General features: G+C 35.0%; 1 protein-coding gene across 1 annotated transcript in view; it reads left to right on the top strand.

Annotated features, from left to right (window-relative positions):
* The window catches only part of Hat1 (histone acetyltransferase 1), a 32551-nt gene extending 5406 nt beyond the window's left edge, over window positions 1–27145 (top strand). Inside the window, exons 2-10 of the mRNA XM_081736030.1 lie at window positions 886–957; window positions 1350–1425; window positions 8391–8514; window positions 10331–10472; window positions 12293–12449; window positions 15109–15320; window positions 17775–17926; window positions 23652–23768; window positions 26486–27145. Coding sequence (XP_081592156.1) covers window positions 886–957; window positions 1350–1425; window positions 8391–8514; window positions 10331–10472; window positions 12293–12449; window positions 15109–15320; window positions 17775–17926; window positions 23652–23768; window positions 26486–26662 — 1229 coding nt within the window. The 3' untranslated portion in view covers window positions 26663–27145. The remainder of the gene's footprint in view (window positions 1–885; window positions 958–1349; window positions 1426–8390; window positions 8515–10330; window positions 10473–12292; window positions 12450–15108; window positions 15321–17774; window positions 17927–23651; window positions 23769–26485) is intronic.
* Window positions 27146–27758: the final 613 nt, after the last annotated feature.

Genomic DNA, 27758 nt, shown 5'->3' with positions numbered 1-27758 from the left:
GTGGAAACTCATTGGGGAGGGGGAATCTCGCTAAGAATTTAAGCACTCTCTTTTGGGGGCGAATAGTATAGTATATTCGGAAGAAATTGCGCCCAAATAGTTGGAGAGATGGGCTTCCCTCGGCCGAGGGGGGGGGGGGAGAGCTGCAATTCTTATGTGGTTAACTGCTAGCCCAGGATTCAAGATTCCCCTCCCCTCTAGAAAATTCGTAAATAAAACACTGAGTTATTGACCACCAAATTTGGGTTTGGACTTAGTGAAATGAAGAAACCACGAAATCTCGATCGATAAAACCCATCCGATCTTGACTAAACTTGGTTGGTAAAGGTTAATGAGCTTTGTAAACAATCGAGCATAATAAGAAATATTATGGTGTAGAGATTTTTAGTTTCGGAGTTATTGGCCATCAAACTTCGCTTTGAACTGAATGAAAACAAGAAATTTCTCTAAAAGCGATTGATGGAACTGTTTCGATCCTCACCAAATGTGACATGATTGTAGACCTTTATGAGATTACTATGCATATGAAATATTCTGTTGTGCATATGTTTGGTCATCGAATTATTTGTCATTGACATTGGGATTTGGACAACTTGAGTCCAGTAATTCAAGAACCAAATGCCTGCACACCACCGTGTTTCACTCGCATATTAAGGTTGTTAAAAGTTTACTAGCATTTCAAATTCGGTCAAGTGGAGATCTTTAATTCCCGAGTTATTGGCCACTAAATTTCGGGCTTGAACTTAACAAACTTGTTACGGGTATATTTATAATCAAGATTTGTCAAATATCAATGAAGGATTTTTTTCCGCTGTAGAGAAGTTTTTGTAAGAATCTTGTTTTAAAATAACAGCCATCATTTTACTTTTTTCTTTCTTCGTTTAGGAATACCATTCATGAGAGAGGCTGTTCAAAAATTTGTGGTAAATAGTAATGAAGCCTTGGAATTAAAATTAGGTAAGTTGTTAATCATACTGAAAAACAAAACGGAAAAAGAAAGTAGTTATGATAAAGACTTAGTTTTCAAACTACGAAATTTACTTAAAATTTCTGTAAGTTCATGTTTTTTGTGTTTAAGATACATTTGCAAAATTGTATATGCTGAAGATACCAGGAGAAATGACATTTTCTGATTTGTTGTGTTTTCATACATTGGAAGATTGTAATACATGTACCTAGGTATACTTGAGTAATACTAGATATATATATACGGTACAGTATGTATAATTGAATCAGCAAATATTGCCGAAGAATTTTATTTGATTTTGCAATGTGCGCACTAAATTTTAGTGTTTTACTTAATACACTTCTTCAAAATCTTTAATCATAAATATTTTGTTTTCTTGCAGTGAGGCAGGCGTCAGATGTGGAGGATGATAATTGTAGTTTTAAACCTCAGATGTCCCATCAAGTATTTGGAGAGAAGTTAGTATATGTTTACAGTTTACAAGATTTTTTTTTTTTTTTTTTTCACACATCAGGTAGAGAAACGATTGTGATTAGAATTCATTGTTCGCTTTCCTACGGAATGATTTGATTTGATTTTCAGTTCAGCGTTCCTTTCAGCAGCGCGGCTATATGAGACAGCTTAACGTGGAATCCGAACCAAGTGAGCTCCTGCAAGAAATCTAACCCGGATCTTTCACGCTAAAGACGCGTACGCTAGCCGCTTAGCCACGGGTGAGTTCACTATGAAATGAACTTTTTATTATTGAAATTGTTTCAGTTTAAATAACCGAATTAAAAGAAGCTGTAATAGTGTGGGATACAACTGGTAAAGACATGCGTCCCATTTTACTGCCGAAAAATCACCATACAGTTCGGGGATTTTTTTTTTTTTTAAATTTATTTGTAGAAAATAATAGTAATGGATTTCTTGGCTTAATATCTGTTTTGATCATTGAATTGAAAAAGAGGCAAAGATAGTACTAAATTATATTTAATCCAATACTCTCACTCTCTTTTTATACATAAATAAAGGAATAGCACTGTGTTATATTTAATCCAATAACATCTTGGTCTTTTTAGTACAAATAAAAGGAAAGAGTCAGTACATCTTAGAAGCATCGAAATAAGTGTGCTTGATTTACTCCTCTGATGAATGTAGTCATATAGACTGTTAAATATGCATAAAGAAGATGCTTTTCTAAGATAAATTCTTTTTGGCAGAAATCATCCGAGATATTTGGTACGATTGTGTAATATTTAAACGTCATTGTGTATTAATAGCCACCATTCCAGAGTTCTCTCTGTTTGGTATGACGAATGTACAATTCATACAATTTAGAACAATAAACATGAAAATGTTTAATATGTAAATCTACATTTCTCCCGAACTATTGATCAGAAATCAAATTATAAACTACTGTTATATCAAAAGCCACCATCTACTTGAATGTTTACTCGATTGAAGAGTGATTAATTTCGCAATGTTTCAACGATCCATTATGGGGGTATCGGAGATTTTTTACCTAAACCAAATGGGATCAGTGCAATGTCAAACTCACTGATTTTAAATAAAGTAAAACTTTTATTTTATGTGTAATAATGAGAAAAGAAAAAATTCTAAGTTACAGATTCAGTAATTACCGGTCATCCCATTTAAGTAATGTATGGTGTGAAAAAAAACAAACTAGAATTTGCCTGTAACACCACTGTTAGTCAGGAATATGGTCTCTATCAGACATCACACTGCCACCTGTCAAGCAGTTGTTGAATCTCCCGCTGAAAAAAAAGTCACCGGTTTTGGAAGTGAACTGGCTCACAGTTCATCGCGGTTTCTTCCTAGAAAGGTGGTATTGCAGGTTGTGAAAAAAGAAAGAAAAAAAAAAAGAAAGGAAAATGAAAAATAAATAAATGAAATACCTATTGGTACAAGATCTGGTGAAAACCCCGGCAGGGGAATATTCTGCCAGTCAAATTCCTCGCTCTTAGCACAGGTCCTTCTCACCATTAATGAGTAAACCCTTCCGATGAACGAGAACAGGACGTTTCTTCAACGATGCAGTCCGTAGGCGTTCAAGCTTGCTGACAGTAGACATCAAGTATTAACGCATGGGATATTCATTTAGCGAGTTTCGACATGTATCCAAGGTCCTCCAGATCGCTGGCCGGCTCTTTAACAGTTTGCATTGTATTTACCTCCACCGCTTCGTGCAGGAAATTGTTGTCCAGCTGCACAGGCCTTCCTTCGTGTGGCTTATGGGTAAGGCTAGTGTCCCCAGACCGAAATTTCTGAAAATATCTCTGCAGGTGCGTAGCCAAGAGGAGGGGACATAACCCTCCGAAATTTGTATCTGTGACAAAAGTGGAAAGGGGTTAAGGAGGTTAAAAAAAAAAAAAAAAAAAAAAAAAAAAAAAAAAAAAAAAAAAAAAAAACTTAGAGAAGAGAAAAGTAGGAAAGTAAAATACAAAGTAATAGTCTTAATCAACTTTACTCTTAGATTTAGTATTCCGATGGAGTGGAATTTAATACCCATAAGACGAGTTTTTCCAAACTAGACTAAGTTGTTACTCTGGAGTATGTAGGTACTTAATTGGGAGTAGGATAGTTGTATTTCTTGGCGTGATTATCCTAGTAAATCAACTACTCCAGTAATAACATTTACTCCGCCAAATTTGGGCGAATAAATTCAAAATCCGCGACGAAGGTGTGAATTCTTGCAAGACAGGACAATGGTGGGAAGATTGAGATAGATAGTGTTCGCTAATGTTTCGAGTGAAAGTTATATTTATGATGGAATTCGGGGAGAAATATGAATCAGAGAAAAAGCAGATTTGTTTGGGGATTACGATAATGCTGATTTGTAATATTTTCGGTTGAAAAAAGGTAGTAACCTACTCAGCATTATTAAACATAAGTTAGAATTTTCCTCTGACAGGTAATTAATTTACTGTTTCTTGTAGTACTATTTCCTGCAATAACAGGAAATCTATAGTTTGACAATTTCTTTTTTATTTTTATTAGTCACTGAATTATTCACAGGATTGAAAAAAAAAGCTTTTTTAAAGAAAAACAAAAAGAACATGTTTTTGTTTAAAACGTTTTTTTCGTTTAAAACTTTTTTAACGTTTAAAACAAATTACTTTGTTTTAAGCCAAAAAAAAAAAAAAAAGGTTTAAAATGTTTATTTTGTATAAAACAATAACCTAAATAGCCATATATATTACATTTTTACCAGATATTGCTTGCCATCTAACCGCTAGACCAATCTTCGGGAACTTCCCTAATTTCGATCCGTTCAAATATTCAATTCCGGAGAAAGAAAACTGGGGAGTTTCCCGATCTCCGTTCACGGAATGTGTAATTTAGTTTATCTGTGTTACGTTCTGTTGGTTGTCTGCATTCTTAACCTTTAAACGAACATTGACGCAACTGCTGCGTCAGGGCTTTAAACCTCAATAGCTCAGCTCCTAACTAAAGTAGGAAGTTGATTTTGGTACTAATTTATTTCCGAAGGATGCAGTTTGCTGCCAGTGTGCATTTTATGTATTTGGGAGTACCACGGCGGGTGGTGGGAGGAGGGAAAAGTCATGTTATTTTTTTCAACGTTTTTAGGAGGGCCATTCACGTCCTTAGGGGTACACTCATAAAAATTGGTAGAGCTCCTTCGTGGCTAAGCGGTCAGCGTACGCGCCTTTGGCGTAGGAGACCCGGCTTCGATTCCTGGCGGGAGCTCATGTGGTTCGGATTCCACGTTAATCAGTAGGTCTACGTCTCATATAGCCTTGCTGCTGAACGGGACGTTAAACTCAAACTCAACTCAACTCATAAAAATTGGTATGTGAAACTATGAAGTAGGCCACTACATAATATCCTCCTGTATTTGTACTTTTTGCTTATGTGGGGGAGTAGGGAGGGGAAAATTTGGCCATTTTTTGGAGGGTTTTTTTTACTTATTTATTTTTACAACAAACATCAATAGCTCAGCCTCTAATTAAGCTAGAAAGATATTTTGGTACCAATGTATTCCTGAGGGATGAAGCTTTCCCTAGTATGCATTTTGTGTATGTGGGGGAAGCTACCACGGCCGAGGGGGGAGGGTGAAGTTCGTTTATTTTATTTTTCATCAATTTTTTTCATCAGGTTTTGGGGACAACTTTTTCCCGCCTGTGTGGTACACCCATAAAAATTAGTATGTGAAATAATGAAGTAGTCTCCTACATGATAATAACTTGTATGTGTGTTTGTTGCTTATAGAGGAGATGGGGGGGGGGGGGGGTTGTTGGCTAATTGACATTTTTTTCAGGCCAGTTCCATATAAGACATCTTTCACTAAATTGGTCTAGAAGCATAATTCTTGTTCCTATACATGATGCGTGAAGCAAAAATGATAAAATGATTTGCATATGAACGTGGTACTGTGATGGGAAGGGGAGAGAATGTCACATGATTTTTTTTTTTCTGCGCGTAAAATCTTTTCGAGAATATTTCCTACATAAAACGAATTAATTACTCTTTGTATTGCATCAATGAATGGCTACCATTATTTAAATATTATTGTCACAAGAGTTTGGCTTACACTTGTCAGCGTAGGGTGACTGCAAGGGTTGCCAAGACCCTGCAAAGTCTTTTTTTTTTTTTTTATTTTTTTTATTTTTTTTTTTATTTCTGCGAATATGGCGGGAATTACACGGATGTTACCTCGTTGGAATCTATGCTCTATAAGCTTTTCAACGCTGTATGAATCATCGACTTTGTGATAATTAAGGGGATCACCAGGGCCGCCAACGCGAAAGTCTGTAACAGCCCTTCGATACTGATATACAGGGCGTTTTTATAGGAATTTTGTTACGAATTTTCATCTCGCTTTGTAATGCAGCAGTAACTACCATTTTTTAATATTAGTGTCACAAGTGTCTGGCCTACACATTAGCATCATTTTGTCAGCGTAGAGTGACTGCAAGGGTTGTCAGAGGCCCCCAAAAGTCAGTTTTACATATTTTTTTTTTTTATTTTTGTGTTTCTTCTTCTACAAATATGGCGGGAATTGCATGAATGTACCTCGTTAGAAATTGTGCTCTACAAGATTTCCAACGGTGTATGAATCATGACTGTGATAATTAGGAGGGTCACTAAAGCCCCAACGTGAGAGTCTATGATTTTGTTAAAATTCCTGGCGTCTAAAGGCTAATTGTGTTTTTATCCCGTAGACACTACTCATTGTTAGTTATCCATGTTGCAGATAGAGATGAATCTTGAAAACTGTTTAGTTAAAATGTGTCATTTGATCCTTGTAGGCTAGTCACTGCTCTTTTCTTTGAGTTGTATTGTATTTGTCAAAGTATTTCTTATAGCTTATGATATGAGAACTGTTCATTATTATGGAAATGGTAGTGACGAAAAAATACTAAAGTTTTTTAATTTGTGAATTTGGATTTTAGAATAGTGTATAGTGTGTTTAACCTTCGTTATTCTTGGAATTTAAGAAATGTTCAAGTACTTCACTTGAATTTCTGTTAGTTTAGTTATACGCACATTGTTGTACAGAATTTCGTTCAGTAATTGCTGTTATAATAAGAATATAACTCTGCCTGTAATTTACTCCATGCACAAATCCTGCGGAGAATGGGTTATGTTTGTTAGAAAATTCAATTAGCTTCTACAATTTGACATTTTAAATGTTTTAAACGCGTTCAGCCATACTCGAAGAAAGAAGGAAAAAAAAAAAGGTTAAAACCATTTGCTTAAAACGTTTAAAACAAATTGAATAAAACAACAGCCCTCGTTTTAAACATATCATCCCTGGTTATTCACTTCCAAATATTAGTTATAGTAGTATTTATAGAGAAGGAGTGCTTAGAAAAGCACCTCACATTAAGAACACGCTTGTATCCAGTTTTTAAAATATGTACCAGATGAGGTTGTACTTAACGTTAAATGCTTTGAACGATAAGTATATGTGTGTATATTTGTGTTTTAAAGACTGAAACAAAGGTGATCTCAGTGAGAGGTGCTTTGCTAAGCAATCCTTTTCTTTAGGTATTACCAAATCTAATATTTGGAACTAAATAATACAGTTACTAATACAAGTTAAGATCGCGAACTCAACACTCAATATTCAAGGTGGTGGACAAACACCGTGTGCGTGGGTTTTCTCGGGGTTCTCCCGTTTCCTCCCACTTTCTTCATTCCACCATTTCATTCATCACTCATCATCACCGTCTCCTTTAGCCTAAACGGCATAACCGTGGGACGTAAAACTTAAAGATTTCATTTCATTTTTCAATATTCAAAGTTCAAACTTAAGTACACAATCAAAAAACATTTCCAACGGTATTCAGAAACGTGTTTTCGGGTGATGATCGGCGTGCTGTTCTAAGGGAGTGCCAAACACATTACTTATATCTGTATTCAGAAACATCCACTAGTACCGTCGATAGTTTAAATAAGAGGACGATTTAGCTTTCAGGTGGTACGAGTTTTTCTCTATCTGAAAAGCTTTTGGTGATATTTCCAAAATTTGATCTAAACTAGCAAAAGAAGTCCTTGAGAGTAAAATTCGTCCCCCTTGAGTGACTGATAAACAAATAAAAAGATCAGATTCACTATGCAATTTCCCGGAAGAGTATCTCAGAGAAGCAGTCTTTGTACCGTGATTAGATGATTTAATTTGTGGTCTTAAAACAAGGTTTTGTGACAAGAATTGTTATGTTCTCTAGAAGTGCAGCATAAACGACTTCCAGTACTTCTTACATGATCAGAAAGGTGTTTCCTAGTTTAAAAACAGGACAGATTAAGTATGTTCATCCAAGTACAGGAAGGTTATTTTGGACATCCATTATTAATATTAAGCTAAGTTAGTATATTTTTTCTGTGTGTGTATGTGTTTGGGCGAGTAGGAATAAAAGTGTTCCGGTTCTCTTTTTTGTTGGCGTCCGAGGAAAGAATCCACCCAAATACTAATTGATTAATTGATATGTATTTTCATCCTTTGTCAGCAGCGACGCTATATATAGGACGATACCTACAGTTTAAGGCAAGATCTGAAATTCTGCAGTGTGTTCGATGCTCTCCCATCGGGAATGTATCCTAAAGCCTCGTGCACCAAAGACGCACACGTTAACTAATAGACCAGCAAAGAGAACATAAATATTATCGTTATTGTGGAAAAGGAAAACTGCAACCAATCTAATTGCAGTATTTGGTTATACTTTTAGATTTTTAACGTCTCATATAGGCAAAATTTTATTTTTGACTAGAGACATAATGCTGTGTACAATTTACGAACTTTAAGCTCATTCGTGTTTAATTTCCAGCTTAATTTAACAGTAATACATGTAATATTCATTCAGTCTCTTAATTGTAGCTTTCATGTTATAATTTTTCTGTATGACATTTCTATCATATGCGCATTCATCTAGTAATTATTTGTTTTTTTGTTTTCCAGTGAAACTATATTTGGTTATCAAGATCTGAAGATAAAACTGTACTACACAGCAGCAAAACTAATAACCTACCTAGGAATGACATACTCGGAAAAGGTGGATCCACGAATGTGTGATGGATTAGTGGTAAGAATCATACTGTCACTTGTTGGACTATGTTTTTATATTTGTCTGGAGACTTAAGAAGAACTATTTGATGGATAATTAAATCACCAACAGAAATGCTTACAACTTGCAGACGAAGTAACTAATTCGAATTCAGTTCTCGACAGTATACAGAATATTATGTTCTCTGTAGAGCAAAGAAAACTGAATTAAAATCAGGTAACTCGTTCGAAAGGTATCAAAATAATAATAATAAAAGACTAACGGGGTGTTTACACATTTCTTCTAGTGAATGTATCAGAATATTAAGCATGAGTCAGCGAATATTGTGAATAGTATTTGCATCTTTTCTGCCAGGTTTCGTGAGTTAGAATTTGTTTCTAAATAAATGAATTTAGTTTTACATAGTGAAACTACGGTAGACTTTCAAACTACATAATTTCAATATTGAAACCGGAGGTAGTAGATCTAGAACTTCAGTCTGCAATAGAGGGATAATGTGAGCGAGAGAACCTGTTTATCTGACGCTAATGCACATCAAAAACAGTTTGTCACTACCTCTTACAATTAGTACTATGTAGTAATTAATATTGAAATCTGAAGTTGTACTAAGGGGCCGCGGTGGCTCAGTGGTAGAGCGTTCACCTCTGATGCTTGGGGTCTCGGGTTCGATCCCAGCCCCTCACAAGTGAACTTTGCGGTGGACACACCGTGTGTATGGGTTTCCTCGGGGTTCTCCCGTTTCCTCCCACTTTCTTCATTCCACCATTTCATTGATTCCTCATCATCACTGTCTCCTTTAGCCTAACCGACATAACCATGGGACGTAAAACTCAAAGATTTCATTTCTGAAGTTATACTAATTCTTACGACTTTTGTGGTCACTAGAAGAATAAGGCTGGTATGAAATCTAGTTTTGGGATTCGAAATCCATGCCAAAAACAATTTGTCGCCTCGTAATTCCGTTTTTACTCTATAGAAATCAATTTTAGAACCGGAATTGGTCTTTGATTTGCCCACTTTTTGGTTGGAATAGAGGAATAAAGTCTGAAATTTATCACATTCTTGCGGTATTGAATTCATTTCAACAATCTGGTTCTCGCGATCTGTTATCGTTTTATACAATGGCGATCATAATTGAAATCGAAACCTTAATTTCTACCAATTTCAATTTGCATAGAGGGAGAAGGTCGGGATTAAGATTATTCCTTGGACACTTAATTCATATCAAAAAGCAATTTCTCGCTGTTATTGTTGTTATTACACATGTATGTTTTTTTCTTTTTTTAATTGAAATTCATGACAAAAATGTGTGACTGGGTCAGTGATCGAAGACGGTTCTCTGGCATACCTAGTCCGCTTCTACGCTATCACCAAACGAACCACATATACTTATTCTTGAGGTTAATTGTGGGATTTCATTATATCTACGTGGATAGATTATTAATCAGATAATGCTACGTGCGTTTCCTCTACCCATTTATATCGTACTGTATATTTCTTGAAGTTTTTGCTGAAGTCTATATTGTGAGTTCGTTTATATTAGGATAATTTTTATGTTAAGTAAAAATATTCTGTACTGTAATTATTCAAATAATGACTACTGTGCTGAATGCTCTTTCATTAGATTTCTCTGCAAGTCTCATCCGCTAAAAGGGATATTTAAGCTGTCGATTTAATCTGCGTGGATAGTTCTCTATTCTGTTAAGAATTCTATTAAATTAATTTTGGTTTTCAATTTGTTTCCTGCTTAGAAAATTTGCCGGTTAGACGAGTATGGTGTAAAGAACTTAATCTTCACGTAATATTTACGTAAGACCTTTCTTCTTTTTGATAGGCTGATGAAGTACTTAAGAAAGTTGCAGATAAACTTCAACCTGGCTTCCTAACAAATATAGATGATTTTATTAATAGTCTAGCAAAGGATGTTAATTTCAAACCTTTTGGAGAGCTGAAACATTCTTTTGTTCTTGAAGGAAGTAAGTAAATTATTTCTAATTATCAGTTGAAATAGAGTTATCTCACAGCAACATTTCTAAGTTTCATTTTCATCGTAACTCTCCAGCACTAGCTGTAGGAGTTTCTTTCCTAAAATTTGTTATCGATTTTATACAATGCTTTTTGGGTTGATTCATATTTTGTGTTCATTTACTATATATATATATATATAGTATTCTAAAAATGGCGCCCACGGATCACAGAGTAGTATTCTACAAGTCAAAAAAAGCATTGTATATATATATATATATATCAAATTGCACTGTGTGCCATCGTCGCAAATAAAGAGCACTAAATTAGATAAGCTAAAGTCGATATTGATTGACACTAGCATCACATGTTAGTGTAGCAATCAATTAAACTGCTTGTTGTATTCGTAGAATAATGTTAATGACTCCAAATTAATCTGCGACGTTGCCATGTTGTGAAACTTTTATTCCCCATAGCGGCTGAAGTAGGCTCCGGAGGGCATACCATTATATGACATTTTTCTTTATATATATATATATATATATATATATATATATATATGACAGATAGATATATCATCTTTATTTATTTAACCAGTGGGCCGCGGTGGCTCAGTGGTAGAGCGTTTACCTCTGGTGCTTGGGGTCCCGGGTTCGATCCCAGCCCCCGCCAAGTGAACTTTGTGATGGACAAACACCGTGTACGTGGGTTTTCTCGGGGTTCCCCCGTTTCCTCCCACTTTCTTAATTCCACCATTTTATTCATCACTCATCATCACCGTCTCCTTTAGCCTAACCGGCATAATCGTGGGACGTAAAACAAAGATTTCATTTTATTTTATTTTATTTTATTTATTTAACCAATCCTTAATTCCAATGTAAATTACTGAAACTTTGAGTTATGATGTGAACGGGATTTAAAAGATACATTTGAAATTGTCATAAAGGTGTGTTGCTGTTGCATGTAGCCAAAGAATCCATTTATCTCTTTAGAGATTTATCTCTTTCTACAAAAGTCTGTTTCAAGTGAGTGTAAGTAGAAAGTCTGTATCGATGTTTTTCTAGTTCAAAATAATATTTCAATTTTTCCATTATAAAATTTAAGAAATGTAATACTCCCTTCTTAATGGCTAAATTGAAATATAATTTTGTATTCTTTTTTTGTTTCTGGGGAGAAGTAAGACTATATGATACTTTGTGAAAAGTCATATATGACTATGTTGTTAATTGGAAGCATACAAAGTAATACAAAACCTGTCATTTCTTTTCTAAAATTTGTGATGGTTTGCTCTATATGTTTTGTATTTAAAGTATTTCTTGTTATTTTATATATAATTTAAATTCCTAGTATACCACAGTCCCAATAGTTGTTAATGCAGATATGTATGGTGTGTTGAACCAAAGGATAAAATTAATAACGAAATGCAGTCTCGAATATTATCCCCTTAGACTAAAGAGATGGATGATTAATGAGAATGAATGGTTATGGAAGAATTGGTGGAATAAGAATGTGGGAGGAAAAATAGAGAACCTCGAGAAAAAGCTATGGATACGATATCCCACTACAAATTCAGATGCCCTGGAATCGAATAAGACTCTCGCACTACAGATGAGCACTGTACCATTAACCCACCGTGCTCTCTGATAAAATTAGAGTTAAGTGTTTTTGGGCTTATAGGGTTCTAGGTTTGCGGGAGGACACAGCGTTTAGAAGAACGAAGCAGTGCATTTTATTATAGTTGTAGCTTTTTTTCAGTTTTATAGATATTTTTCTTGTATAGTAAATAATTACACTATTTTTTTTTTTTTCCTTCCTTCCTCGAAACACAAAGATGAGAACCAGTCCAGAACATATGAAATCTATTTGTGTGACATCACAGCCCCGGGTTTTCGGGATTTTCATGAAAGACTGCAGACATTTGTTTTGTGGTATATCGATGCTGCCAGCTTCATAGATGCCGATGATGACCATTGGAGGTTCTTTACAATGTAAGTAGAGATATGTCTTTTAAATTACACTAAACATAATGTGTTCTTGTTCTGTCAATAAGCTTTTAAAGACAAGCAAATGCTTACTTGAAAACTTGGGTTTTTGAAAAATTCTTGTGACCTTGAATATACCATAGAAGACAAGAGAGTACAAGTATATGTGTACTATGCATTTACTGATTTAGCTATATGGCAAGGGCATCTCGCGGTTAAAACTTAATTATCGTGTATAGTACGGAAGACCCAGGTTTGAATGCCGATGAAAGGTCATCGAACGGATTCCACTTGAAAAAACAGATACGTGTTTCATGTAGCTTTGGTTCTGGAATGACATTAATTCTCGAAACAACAAAACGTGTAAGACGAACGTATTAGCGCATGACTTCACATTTTGTATAATAATAAACATTTTAAAAAAGAATGTTTTAATTTTTGCATATGCACTCAAGTTACATATCGTCGTCTGAGACTCAACACCGTGTATCTCCCATTTTGGCGAATTTGAGTTTATGATACCATTAGAATCAGTATAGGATGGCGCATAATCTGGTTAAGTAGTACACTTATGTTACGACAAATGGCCCTGTTATTCCCTCAAAGTATAATAGTCGGAAGCTAGTTTTTTCTCTCTCCTGTAAAACTGATGAATGTTACGCGGTATTCAATCTCAGGCGACTATATATATATATAATATAAATCAATAGGAAAACGATATTGTTTTCTTTAGTAGTATGTATAAAAAATTTCACAAATTTTGTTTGTCAATCTTTTATATGAAGTATCCAATCTAAAGAGAAATAAATGAATACTCGTTGTACACAGGATTGCGTGAATCTACACTGGCTGGCTTAGAAGCACACTTTTTTAAGTTTCCTTTGGGCAAGGTCGCTTGGTGGAAAACTCAAATTACCAATAATTTTTCACATGGGTACCTCCCTTGTTTTCTTTCTCCTTTCTTTATCAGTTCTTATATTCTATTATTTTCAGGATATTTTCGATCTTTCTCGATTACACTTTTGGCCTTAACTAAATTGGTAATTTATATTGACCGATTTTAAACAGTTTTAGCGGCCAACTAAATAGACCATCAGTGACATTTTTATGCCAATTTGGTGTTAGTTATTACATTTGTTTATATTTGGGATACTTTCATAACTACTTTTTGTGTTGTCTGTTCAATATTTATAGTTGGCAAGTGTATGCCGAAGACACGGTAGTAATCCTGTTTAGTATTTGAGTTTCTGTGGACAGTCATATAAGGACTAATTATTTTTAATTTTATACATGTGTGTTAAGAGCAGTGGTTTCCAACCGATGTGTTGCAAAATTTTAGAATTTAAAAGTCATGGAACATTTAATAGTTAATTAAAATTGCTTTTGAAGCAAACTGTGCCAGTCAATACCTTGAACGGCAACGACAATGCTCAGTTCTACATAGAGCCACTACTTTGTAGAAGCTTATAGGCTTTTATATTGCTATGAAACAAAATCTTACTTTGCACCCCAAATATTGTTCCTATTTAGGGTTCCATTTTCACAGTATTTTAGTCAATGAGCTCCTCATGACTAAGCGGTTATCTTACGCGCCTTTGGCGTGGGAGACCCGGGTTCGATTCTCGATGGGAGTTTAAATGGTTCGGATTCTACATTAAGCTGTAGGTCCACGCCTCATATAGCCTCGCTGCTAAACGGGACGCTAAACTCAAAATCAAATCAAAATATTTCAGTCGTCTCTGAGATTATGATCCCGTCCATATGCAATGTAGGCAGAAACTATCACTTGAATTCATTTTGATATATTTATTCCTTGTTTTGTAGAAGAAAACAGCCGAGAGTATCCCAGAAAACACATCTTTTTCAATAAATTCAACACTCGTAGGAATTAAATCCGTTTATTTCCTTCAACTTTAAACTCGTTTCAATGAGAAGTTATCAAAAAATGGTTCAGTATCACTTAACTCGAATGCACGTAGTTCTTGTGGCGGTTATTACCTTGTAAATAATAACCCTTCTCTGTTATTTTGCAGAGCGAACTTTAGAGTAAGTGATATTGAACCATTTTTGATAACTTCTCACTGAAAGTAATTCAAAGTTCAAGGAAGTGATTGGATTGATTGAAAAAGTGTTTTCTGATATACTCGGGACTGTTCTCTTCTATAGAACGCTAGAGCATGTCGGTAGTCACGTTATTATAATTTATATTATTATTATTAATAAAAAGCAAACAAGTGTGTCGCGATGTTGTGGGCGTTAAAGTATGTCGTCAGTCAAGAAAGGTTGGGGACCACTGTATTAGAAGGTAAATAATATCATATCAAGGTGTTGCTTAACTTTAAGAATACGTGGAAGATTTTTCAGTTGAACAGTGTTATCCTTCTATTTTGTACTTGTCTCATCATTTGTACAATTGCAATATTTTTCTTAACATCTAACATATTCGGTAAAATAATATCTAGAAGATGTTGTAAAACGTTTCTAAATTGCAGTTTCCTTTTTACAATTATTATTTTTGGTGGAACTTGTAACGTTAAAGGTGTATCTAAATTGAAGAAACGACGTCTTTTGTTCTATTAGGGGTAAATATCATTCTCACATCCCAAGTTTCTATCTTATAGTTTCGCTTTCTATTAGTTTCATTCTTTCTCCGTTTACTCCGTAGCTACGAAAAATACCACAGTGAAGGGAATGTCATGTATGCAGTTGCTGGATTTGCTACAGTGTATCAGTATTATGCCTATCCATTCAACATTAGGCCAAGAATAAGTCAAGTACTTGTCTTACCACCATTTCAGCGGCAAAGTGTGGGAGCTGAACTTCTGAATGTAATATACAGGCATTATGTAGGAGACCCTAATGTTGTAGACATAACAGGTATGTAACTTAATTAATGTATGTAATCTATCGTTAACATATTCGATTAAGAGCTTCAATTGCAGGCTCTTGGCGAGTTCGGCAACTCCGTGGGAGTTATTTCATTTTTCTTTCTTCAGTTCTTTTTCTCTCCTCCTACACGAATTAATGTTATTAAACTGTAATACTTTACTAGGATTGTACCGTAATACTAAACCTGTACTTCCAGAAAAGATAGTCATTCTCAGAGAAGTCGTTTACATCAAGAAAAGAATTAGAATAGAGATAATTAGATTTCTGCACTTTTTTCAGGATTACTAGGACGTAAAAATCTTCTAATTGCCTTTTAACTTGTCGTCTCATGGTTATGCTGTGTAGGTTAAAGCAAATGTTGAGAAACACATGTGACGACAGTGAAACAAAAAGGCTTGACAGGATTCAAATGCACGGCCAATTCAGTTTAGGCGAGCCAGTTTAATGTTTCGAATAATATAAAACTTACGGCATGAAGTTCCCTTTGTCTATCAGTAGTATAAATATTGATCTTCGTAACAGAAGTAACATTATTCTTAGTTTTTATTATAGTACGAGTGTATCAGTATTATGCCTATCCATTCAACATTAGGTCAAGAATAAGTTAAGCACGACTCGATGGACCTACTATCTCGTGATTTCTAACAATTCTGTCAAATTTAAGTCCTAGAAGGTTTATTTAAATACTGAAATGCTCGTAAATCTACAGTAACACTAAAAACAGATTGTGTAGTCACATACTTTTCATTCAAATACTAAAGTAGGGTAATAACAACGATTTTGCTGGATAACCAAATTGTGTGGAAACACACATTTGGTTGACTAAGGTCCCGTACTTTGATGGTTAACTCGTTTGGTACTACAGACCTCCTTCGTGGCTAAGCGGCTAGTATATGCGCCTTTGGCGTGGAAGACTTGGGTTCGATTTCCGGCGGAGCTCATGTGGTTCGGATCCCACGTTAATCAGGAGGTCCCGTCTCGTATAGCCTCGCTGCTGAAAGAAACGTGAAATTCAAAACCAACCATCAAAACCAATCGTTGGGTACTGCACATTCATACTTGGACGAAAGTTTGTTCTTTCCATAAATTGTCGTTCTGTGCATATTGGTCAAAAAGTCTTGACTTAAAAACCGATGTTGTGTACACAAATGCTCAGAACATTTATCCATGGAGCGTTGACCAGGAACCAACTTGTGTTCATTATATACACAATATTTTCCTCGGTGTATACTGAACTTATTCTATTGCTTCGTTATTTGCCTACCTTTGAAGTAAACCATTAAACTGAGAATATACAGTACCTTTAGCTTGAGCTAGATCTTGAGAGATATGTGGATAGCTGAAGCGAGACGGAACATTTAATAGTTTCTACAGAGTAACACTCCCGTGACTTAAGCCAAGGTGGCACTTTTCCAACCTTCTGAAAGGCTTACTGAGGTCAGTCCCAAGCAAACTTATGTTCACCAGACAGGTTATCGCACTCATTTGATGCGATAAAATTTGTAAAGTAAATAGAAGCAATGGACTTCTATAACCGGGATTTAATTGTCAAATATAGTTTGTTGTGGTTAACATTAGAGTTTGTAGCAATGAGAATTAACCTATATCTTCACGCTACAATCTTAAGATATTTCGCAAAGGTGAAAATATTTTGCAAAGCTGAAAAGAAAAATCCGATGATCATGTAGTTTGCATCAGTCAATTTATTAAGACCATTAGAAAGAACAGTTACTCTTAAAACATTTCTAAATTTCTAAGCAAGTAAAAGAGTCGATTATGTTTCTAAGCATCATCAGTCGATTATGCTTTGCAGATAAAGGCTGCTAAAACTACGATAAATATATATGAGAGCTCCATAGAAGCCCAGTGGTTCGTACATATTTTTTGCGCGCAGTGCTCTTCTCGCTAGTCCAGTGATTAGAGCATATACCTTTGGTGCACTAGATCCTGGGTTCGATTCTCAATGGAATAGCATCGAACCCACTAGAGTGGTTCAGATTCCACTTTAAACTGTAGGATTCGTTCTATATGGCTTCGCTGTGTCGAAGCTCATATGTACAAATCAAATCAATCAACTCGTGCCCGTAGTCCCGTGTACGATGCCAGTTGATTGTATCTATGTTCAGATCCCACATCCGCTCTTGGTATCAGCTCGTATAGCCTCATTGTTCTGAGGGACGATAAACTCTATACAAACATAATGTAAATAAGTTGCCCTAGTCGTTGGTGAAATCAAATCAAATTAATTATAAGGCTATTACCCTGAAAAAGTCTATGCATACCTTGCTAATTGTTCGTAAAATGTACACGGCGTCACCTGCTATCGAACAGTCATATGCTCCAGAGAGAAATGCATTACCGTTAAGTTAATGCAAATTGAATAAAACAAACTAAATACAGTTATTGTGTGTAAACGTACTTTAATTTTACTTGTATTTGCAGTGGAAGATCCATCTGAAGAATTCCAGCGCTTGAGGGATTATGTTGATGCCAAGAACTGCTCATCTCTTAGTAGTTTTCATCCGGACAAATTACGTTGTGGTTTTTCGGAGGATATGGCAAATGAAGCACGGGAGAAGTTTAAAATTAACAAGGTATTTTCACTTTTTAATATTCTATAGTTCATTCCTAAAATTTGAGAGGTCAGACATATCTGATTTTGCATGTCTTGAAAGAACATAATTTTATTATATCGCCGAATGAAACATGCAGCTTCATATAAACAAACCATTAACCCCAGATGAAAACGAATATTTTATTAGCATACTATCAAAAGCTATATACGAAGAGAGATAAACATCATGCCACGATCGTGTAGATTTTAACACAAATTCACTTTATAATGAGTGTAGCTTGTTTCTTCCATTAACAGTGATTTCTAAAATCGTGTACGTATCAGATAAGTAACCCAATGAAGTTTACATATTCGAAACTACAATTAAAAATTCAGGGTCCCTTTCTGAACTGAATACATTGATTGACACTGCAATATTTTTGCATTTTGCGGGAAAAAATGCTTGTAAATTAAGTAATTCGCGCATTACACGATAATGATATGATTTTTTTTTTTTTTTTTAGTTGAATTCATTATAAATATGATCAGAAATGTTTACTGCTTGTATGTTTAGTCATCAGTACCTAGTGGGGAGTAATTAGATACTGATGATATGTAATGAAAAATCAAGATATTAAGAATTCAAGATTGATTCAATAATATTAGTCTATACTTGATATTAGCTTAAAGGACGTGAATAAAATTTAGCTATGCCCGTGTACATGCACTATTTTTGTCCTGTGACTTCCTCCGCTTGTGTCTAACTTTCGTAGAGATAAGAAATATACTTGAACCAGCAGTTACTTTCAGTTTGATTTTATGAAGTAAACCACTATGAAAATTGAAATTATTCCACCTTATTTGAAAAATACAGAAATTGATTGACCTTACTCGTGTACACCATGTTCGGATCACTAAAGTTAGGTAACATCCCCACAAAATCAGTCTGCAACGCTTCTGTAACAGGCGGATCTGAATGATAGTACTCTGTTGATGTGAAGAGCGCCCTGTTACTTAACAAGATAGTTCTTAGTATAGAAATGCTGTCATGTCAGTAGTTCTTTGAACTTAGGGAATAGATCCAAGATGCAAGGACTTACACTGGGATGAGTACGATGTACGGATACCTACCATATTTCTCTTCGAATAATGTCGCGTGGGTAATGTGACAGTGAGCATTGGCGTGAAAGAAAATTGGCGCATAGGTCTGGTAATACCGCCGACCGTACGGAAACTGTAACACGCAACGGATCAGTGTCTGATATGATAAAACTTAACTGCTGTAAGTATGTCGAACCCTTTGTTCGCATGTAGTTCGGATCCCACGCTAAGTTGAGGTTCACGTGTCACAGCCTTGGTGCTAAAAAGGACGGTAACTCCAATACAACCAACCAATTGTTAGAGTCAACATGATATTCCGTCTTGTTCTCGCAAAGCGATATCTCAATTTTAATCCATGTACACTCTTACTCTTAGAAAACATTGCACTAGGGAATCCAGTTTTAACTACAACTTGACACATTCGGAGTTGTCATTTTGCATGCATTGCACTAGTGATAGAATGTCTGTTGAACAGGTATGCCTTCCTCCAGACGTGCTGAGAACAATAGCCTTAATTATTCATAAGTAACTTGTTTTTCCAATGCTTTATATTGTTCACTTAAGTGTATTATACTCCTCTGTTAAACTCCACGTACAATCAGTTTTTTAACTAAAGTGGGTCGTTTAAAGAGATTTCTTCTTTAAAGGCGTTTAGTGATTTACAAATTAAGATATTTTCTTTCATCACTAAGCTGATCATAACGAAGGGGCCCATGATTTTCATTTCTACGCTGTAATGATCATATTTTGTTTCATATTTACTAATTGACACTCCTTGCTAAGTATTTACTGTTGCACTAGCTTAGTTGCCAATTTTTTCTGTTTACGTATGGACTTCTGTAAGTATACATATTCCAATGCCAATTATTGTTTCTATGCTGTTAATAACTAATATAATTTTGAGTTTAGATATTTATTTCAAATTATTTCCAGTATTTTCTTACTGTCCGCAGTATTAGGCTTACGTAATTATTTAAAAATCATATTTAAATGTATTATTACCTTGTTTAAATTGTATTATGTAAGTGTTTATCCTTGTATTCTCAGATTTTTTCTATCAAGATATATACAATATCCATTTTCTTGTTTGCTTTTTTCTCAGTACTTTTACTCAAATGTCTGCTACATAATTATCATCAAGGAGACAAAAAAGTAATTACATCAAATATAAACGTCTTGTTATTATTATTTAACCAATTAATGTGTCATGTTCATTAAGGAGAGAAAACTGAAGACTTATCAGGTCACGAGTTCACATACTTTTTTTTAAATATATATAATAATAATAATAATAATAATTAAGTTCTTAAGATTACACAACATACTTTTTCCACTTTTTGTCATTGTAGTGACTTTTTACATTTCAGTTGAATAACTAACAAGTGTAGCCAGTATCTGCTTTCACAACAATTAAGTTGTTCGGTTAAATCTCTTCCTCTGTTTTTCTTTATACTATAGAAATCTTGTTTTCTAGCGAAAGAAAACTGTTTCTCTTTGGTCATTGGTACCAAACACTATAGGTAACTTGAAGAGAGAGTGAGTGTGTGTGTGGTTGTGTGTGATGGTGGTGGAAGGGATAGATTCGATGACACATCTGAAACTTTATGTTCACGCTTTTCCCTTACAACCGATGGACATAGAAGAATTTTGACAGTCTCAGAAGCAGAGTTCACAATATTGTGTTCAAGCTTTATGGCTTTATGGTTAACAGACACGTCGCGGTGGCGAGCTCATATGGCTCGGAACTCACGTTCTGTTGGCCCACATCTTATATAGGCTTGGCGCTGAAAGCGATGTTAATTTTCATATGAACAACCACCAACTAAGCTGATTAATGATATTTGAATTCAACTAAGCTGGTTAATGATATTTGAATTCCGCTTATCTGACAGAACAGATTTTTGTAGTGGCCTCATAGAGGGAATCAGATTGATCTTAAGGGAATGTAATTTCTTTTCACTAAAAATAAGTTGTGATGAAGGATAGTCTGATTATATTCAAAATAGCTATTTTTGACATAGAACCGGATTTCTATAGTACTTTTCCTCTCCTCTGTTCCACTTAACGAACCGAAGACCGTTAAGAATAAATCGTGGTTTTGGAATTTTGAACAGTTGTAGGAGGGGAGTGCCCTAAACGACATACTAAAAGTCTCCAATGATAGGGAAAGGGGTCGGCGAGCGTTGGAGTGGGTTATAAGGCAGTTTGTTTCAAGCTTATTTAAAAATATTTAAAAAAACAATTGGGTCTAGCAAAAAAGATTTCAAGTGCAAAATTAAACCACATTAAATTTCATACGAAAATAGCTTTCTCTCTCTGTCTTCCTCTGTCTCTCGGAGGATCAATAGTTTAGAATATACAGAGGATAAAAAGTACTTACTAAAAATAAAAAAAGCTATTACAACTACAAGCGTTCAGTTAACAAAAAAAAAAAAAAAATGCTTATACAACAACACACAAAGCCAATACACCATTTCGTGCACAAACACACTAACGTTGGGGTTCCGGCGCAGGCGTAAGCCGCGTTTCTACGAGTGGCATATCACATCTTGCTTAGTTCTGCTAACACTCGAGAATGTGAAGACGTAGCCTGTGTCTAATACTCGTGCATTATACTGAGATTATTAGCAGCTACACAGTGTACGACAATGGTTGAAAAATGAAAGGGATAGAACACGATATTGAAGACTGTTGCTCTATAACAGCTACTTTGAAGTCTCTTGCGATCAACTGAAGTTTTGTGTATTGATTTCTGCAAGCAGCATAAAGAACAACATATTTGTTTTTAAAAAAAAAGAGATTCCCACACTCTTACAATACTTGCTTTCATTAAACCCTTAATCCCTTTTTCACCGACATCATAGTTATTTTTCACAACATTCTCACCACGTAATAACTATACACTTTGTAGTTGCAAATGGCAATACAACGCAGGAACACTGGACACACAGGCTACATCTGCACAAAGTGTTAGGAGAACTAAGCAAGTTGTGCAATGCTACGCACAAGCGACTTGTATAAAAGCGGCTCCCGCCCGACGGCACCCTATCCATGCCCGCGCGTTATTGTATATGTGCTTAAAGTTGTGTATTGCCTTTGTATATTGATGTATAGGCATGAGGTTTTTCTGAAGATTACTTGAACGCTTTTCGGTACAATATTTTTTATTTTTTATTTATTTATTTATTTATTTATTTTTTTTTTGAAATATGTACTTCTATGCATGCCTTTTTATCTTCTAAACTGTTGATCCTATGAAATATATATATGACTCTTTTCGTATGAAATTTAATGTGATTTTATTTTAATTTTGCACTTGAAATCTTTTTTGCTAGACTCGTTTAGTTTTTGAGATACATAAGAATTTTTTTTTTAAAAAAAGAAAAGAAACAACCCCCTCCTTCCATCACCTGCTGACCCCACCCTCGGGAACTTTTAGTGTGCAGTTTTCGGCACTTCCCTCCCCCCTCCCTCAAGTTTGCCAAATTTCAAAATCATACAATTTATATATACAGGGTGTTAATGAACTATACCGACAAACTGTAAGAGGTGATTCCTCACATCAAAATAAGAGAAAAAAAAGTTCATATAGACCTATGGCGAAAAGTACATAGTTTCAGAGCTAGGGCTGTCCAAAATCGCGAAAAAGCCAAATTTCAACAGGACCTATTTCAAATTCCAGAAACTATGGATGGTGGCCCTTATCAGCATGAAGGAAGTCACGCATACACAATCCAAAAGTGCATATTCATTAATTTTCAGAGGGTAGAGTATTCCATACAGGGTGAAATTCCCAGACATGCCATCAACAGAATTTTGAGATATGCTCTGATTTTATGATTGGTCCTAAGCAGGCAAACGATAAGCCTTGATAGAAATGAACATAGAATCTTTTTGCGCGATGTCGGAAATGTTAAAGATCGTCAGCAGCACGGCTTCTCATACTCAGGAAAACACATGCTGTAATGTTTTCTTTCACGCTTATAAGTGAAGAAAACGTGAAATATACAGTGAGGAAATACATCGCTTCACGCATTATTCCGAGCACAAGAAAACATGGAGCTGCTGGTTCCTAACACTTCCGACTTCCCTCCTAAGTATTGGATGTTCATTGTTGTCAAGGCTTACCTTCTGCCTACTTCGGACCCTTCATGAAATCAGAATATATCTAAAAACTGTATTGAGAGTATATCTGAGAATTACACCCTATAGGGAATACCCTGTATACCTATTGAAAATTGATGAAATATGCACTTTTGGATTGTGTATGCGTGGCTTCCTTTACGCTAATAAGGACCATCATCCACAGTTTCTGGAATTCAAAATAGGGCCTGTTGAAATTTGGCTTTTTCGCAATTTTGGATAGCCCTAGCTCTGAAACTATGCACTTTTGGTCATAGGTGCATATGAACTTTTTCTCTTATTTTGATGTGAGGAATCACCTCTTACAGTTTGTTGGTATAGTTCATTAACACCCTGTATATATATATAATTTCCTGCGTTTACTGGACTGCTTTGTTCTATATGGGTGGCGAACTGCTCAAGGCTTGAAAGCTAATTATCTATATTTATTCCTTCAGTATGTTTGTGTTCAAAACTATCATGAAGTAAATTTACATATGTGATTATTAATGATTATCGTTTTTTCATGTTTTAAAAAATAGAAACAGGCGCGCAGAGTGTATGAAGTTCTTCGATTATTGGTCACAGACACTAAAGATAAGGAGCAATATAGATGCTACAGATTGGATGTGAAGAATAGGCTAAATGTGCCATATCAAGTAAGTTATTTTATAATATATGATGGTTAAGAAAGAACTGTGTTTAGAATAAGAACTTTTTGTAGATAATGATATGCTTACTTTTGCATCCATGGTACACAAGTGCAAGGACAATAATTGTATAGAATTTATCAGTAATTATAAACTTGTATACTTTCCATGAATTATGATTGTAGGCATAGATGGGATTGATTTGATATTCTTGCATGAGGTAAGAAAGTGAGCAGTTAATATGGAGCACGGTGACTTAGATCGTTCACCTTTAGTGTGAAAGGTACTGGTTCGATTCTTTTTTCTTTCTTTCTTTCTTTTTAATTACCTTCAGAGCATAAACGTGAGTCGTTAAACAAAAAATTCAGTTTTTAGTTTGTGAGCATTTAACGGAGGTACAAGAGCAATTATAAATAAGTGGAAACCTTAGTGCTTCTCATTAAAATAGTCTCAAACCACCAGATTTGGGAGTATATAAAGACAGGTTCAGGCCATTGGACTTGAATTTTCTGTATTATTTCGAAGGGGGGTGTGGTCTGCGAGTTCTGTGATGAAGCTCGCCGTCCTCGTATGTTCTGAAACATTGAGCGTATAATATATCCTACGCTCCGAGATACGATGGTGGTATTCAAATCTTTTTTGATGTGTATAACGTCGAGAAATTAGATGCCCCATTTGTGTGTGGAGTAAGGGAATTCTTCTGTATTTTTAATCATTGTCTTACCTTAGCAAGATTTCTGGGTGATAACCTTATAACTATAATGTCTTCGATATGTATAGTACAGGAAGAAGGCATAAGAAAAAGCGCTCCAAAGATGAAAAAGCCTCAGATGCAAACTTATCACACGGACGCTTCAAAATCCGATAGCATAGCAATCGCGTTATTGCCATTCTTGTAAAAAGGCTTTCAAAGCGCGTACACGTTCCATATCACTTAAATGCTCGCAAGGGTATTCAAACAATATGGCTTCCAGCTACTGGGTTCAGTATTTCCTGTTTCCTTATGCCTCAGCGTACTAAATAAATTAATTTAAAACAATGGTTCGAAACTGTTTACTTATTCCCTCTTACGTTAGCCTTGCACACTTCACACCCCGTCTCCGCATATTGTTGGTGTAATCCTTTTTGCGATTTCAAATGTAAAGAATAGGTACTAAATTCGTTTCATAATTTTCACCAATTTATTCCCAATAAAACTTCTGCATACCATTGTATCGTAATATTATTTTTTACCAGTTTTATTCTTATGGAATCACAGTTCTTACTCAGTAGTTATTTTGTATTTGAATGATATTTAATTTAATGCCTTGTTGTTACAACATTCGTAATATTTGTAATTACGAATGTAGTTTATTTCTGTCAATAGCTTGCACTCCGCTTTGTTGGCTCTTCTCACCTCACCCACCCCACCCCGAAGTTACTCGGAAGATTTAGAAGCTTTGTCCGTGTTGCAAAAGTGCATTAGGATTATCAGTAACCCGAATCTCACATTATGTCGATGAATCTTCTCAGAAAAATGGAATATACTTCGTCATTAAACGCCAGTTTTTCTGCGAAAATACGCCCTCTTCCAAGAAGTGTAGCAGATTTGGGCAGACCGACCTTCGCAAGTCTAATTCTGATCTCTTAAGAGATTGAGCTACTGCAGTGGATATGGTTTCAGTTCTGGCGTTTCTGTGGATTTATTTTTTGAGAATTCTTGCAAAATTGGCACAAATATGACTCACTAATCTTCTTCTTCTTTTATTATTATTATTATTATTATTATTATTATTATTATTATTATTATTATTATTCGCGAAATCCATTTTTACTTGAAAGCGCAGCCAGTGTCCTGAAATTGTCCATGACTTACTGGAGGTTTTGTACGAAACTTTCGTTTAATACCAGGACAAACTTGTTCCAGTAAAAATCATGAATACAGAATGTTTTATGCATTCCATTTTGTCTTTTTTTCTTCTACTAAACTGGTTCCGAACTGAAACCAGTGCAACTAACACGAAACTGGCAACGGGGATTATCTTTGAGAGGTTATCTTCTGAAAATAAATTTCTCTTAGCAAGAAAAACTGATTTAACATTTCACGTGATAATTGAAATTGGGAACATCATTCCCTGTATACTCACTACAAAAATGCATTTTTAAGATTTCATTGGGCAGTAGCTTTTCCGTCTACTATTATAAAGTATTTTAAAATCCTTTTCGTGAATCAGTGACATCGAGTTATAAAAAAAAATAAGTTAAAGAAACTAAACACCAATTGCTTATTTTATTTGCTATGGACGTAATATTGATATTGGTGGTACTGATAGGGGCCGCGGTGGCTCAGTGGTAGAGCGTTCACCTCTGGTGCTTGGAGTCCCGGGTTTGATCCCAGCCCCTGCCAAGTGAACTTTGTGATGGACAAACACCGTGTGCGTGGGTTTTCTCGGGGTTCTCCCGTTTCCTCCCACTTTCTTCATTCCACCATTTCATTCATTACTCATCATCACCGTCTCCTTTAGCCTCACCGGCATAACCGTGGGACGTAAAACTCAAAGATTTCATTTTTTTGGTGGTACTGAGTCACGAAAACTATTCATAAATAAATAAATAAAAACAGTAATTGTTTATTTTACCTGCTATGTACGTAGCATTGATATTTGTAATACTGTCATACGTTTTATATTACTACCTTTCTGCAATTTCATACAAGTTAATAGGGATATGTTGCTTTTTTTAATTAGAAAGAACTTGCTGATAAGAAGAAACTGCAGCGTGTGTTGAAGCCTCAAGAATTTCAAGCTACATTGTCTTTCACTAGCAATGAACAGCGTCTCGAGAACTTAGACAGGCAATACAGAGAATTGGAGGAGCAATATCGTCAGGTGATAGAAAGACTGAGTTTGAACAACATTGAGTGAATGTGCCAAGAAAGAACTATTTATTGGAAAGTATGTGAATGTCTCAGCATTCTACAGAGGACAGTTTTAAATGTTGCATAATCAAAAACTAGATTTTGTTTTTAAAGGAAGTGAATTGTTAAGAATACTTGTAAATTTGAAATGTTTATGTGAATTGAAACAGTTTATTACTTCAATGTGCAATGAATGAAAAAATGTACAATTTGGAGTACATATAAAGTGTGTTTCCATTCAGTGAACCAATTGTTTTGAAACTGTTAAAAACTTTTATTTGAGAATATACACGCATTGTTGTATCTCAAGATACCTTTAAGTATTAGTTTCTTGGTTTTATGTAACTTTTATACCAGAAATTCTTTTCTTTCCATTATAAACTCATGATATACTATTTTTGTAGATACTCATTTTATTAAAAACAAGATTCTTCTATTTAGAAAAATACAATGTTGAAAAATGAGGCTGAAATAAACGTTATCAACATTTTCTGCTTTTATTCATTTAATCTCAAGTTACAATGACAAGTAACATATCAATATACGATCTCCAGTAATACTTCTTTCCTACTGAGGTTCATGTGATCGACTACTCAACTTTGAAGTGAAAATTCGTTATGTTCCGTCCCTAGTTGAACAGGATTGTGGAGAATAAAAAAACGTACCTGAAACTTTTCCTCATAACACTCAATTCGGAATGTAGTCGATGGAAATCCGGCGCTTCATCACTTGACATACTTCTTCTGTTAAGTTTTGATTTACCTTTACAAAATTTGATCTCTATCTGAATATCAACATAGAGAAGATTTAATTCTTCACCGTTTCCGTTAATAATTTAGTTAGCTGCTGCCGCTGATGTACTTGTCTCTGCAGCTAGTACGTAAAAAATAAATTTTGTGTTATTTTATAATAGGAACATAATGGAAATATTGCCTTGATTTTCGATACGAAGCCAGTTCTTATAGCATGGTAATTTGAACAGGGAGGACACTTCTGCATTTTTTTTTTTTTTTAAATAATCTAAAATAGGAGGATTATTGAAGTCAAGATAGAAGAATTGTTCTTCACTAAACATAAATTTTCTATCCACGCGCATTCCAAGT

The sequence above is a fragment of the Thermobia domestica genome, chromosome 13, assembly GCF_964235325.1.
Source record: "Thermobia domestica chromosome 13, izTheDome1.hap1.1, whole genome shotgun sequence".
Lineage (NCBI taxonomy): Eukaryota > Metazoa > Arthropoda > Insecta > Zygentoma > Lepismatidae > Thermobia > Thermobia domestica.
This window is presented reverse-complemented; position numbering and strand designations above follow the sequence as displayed.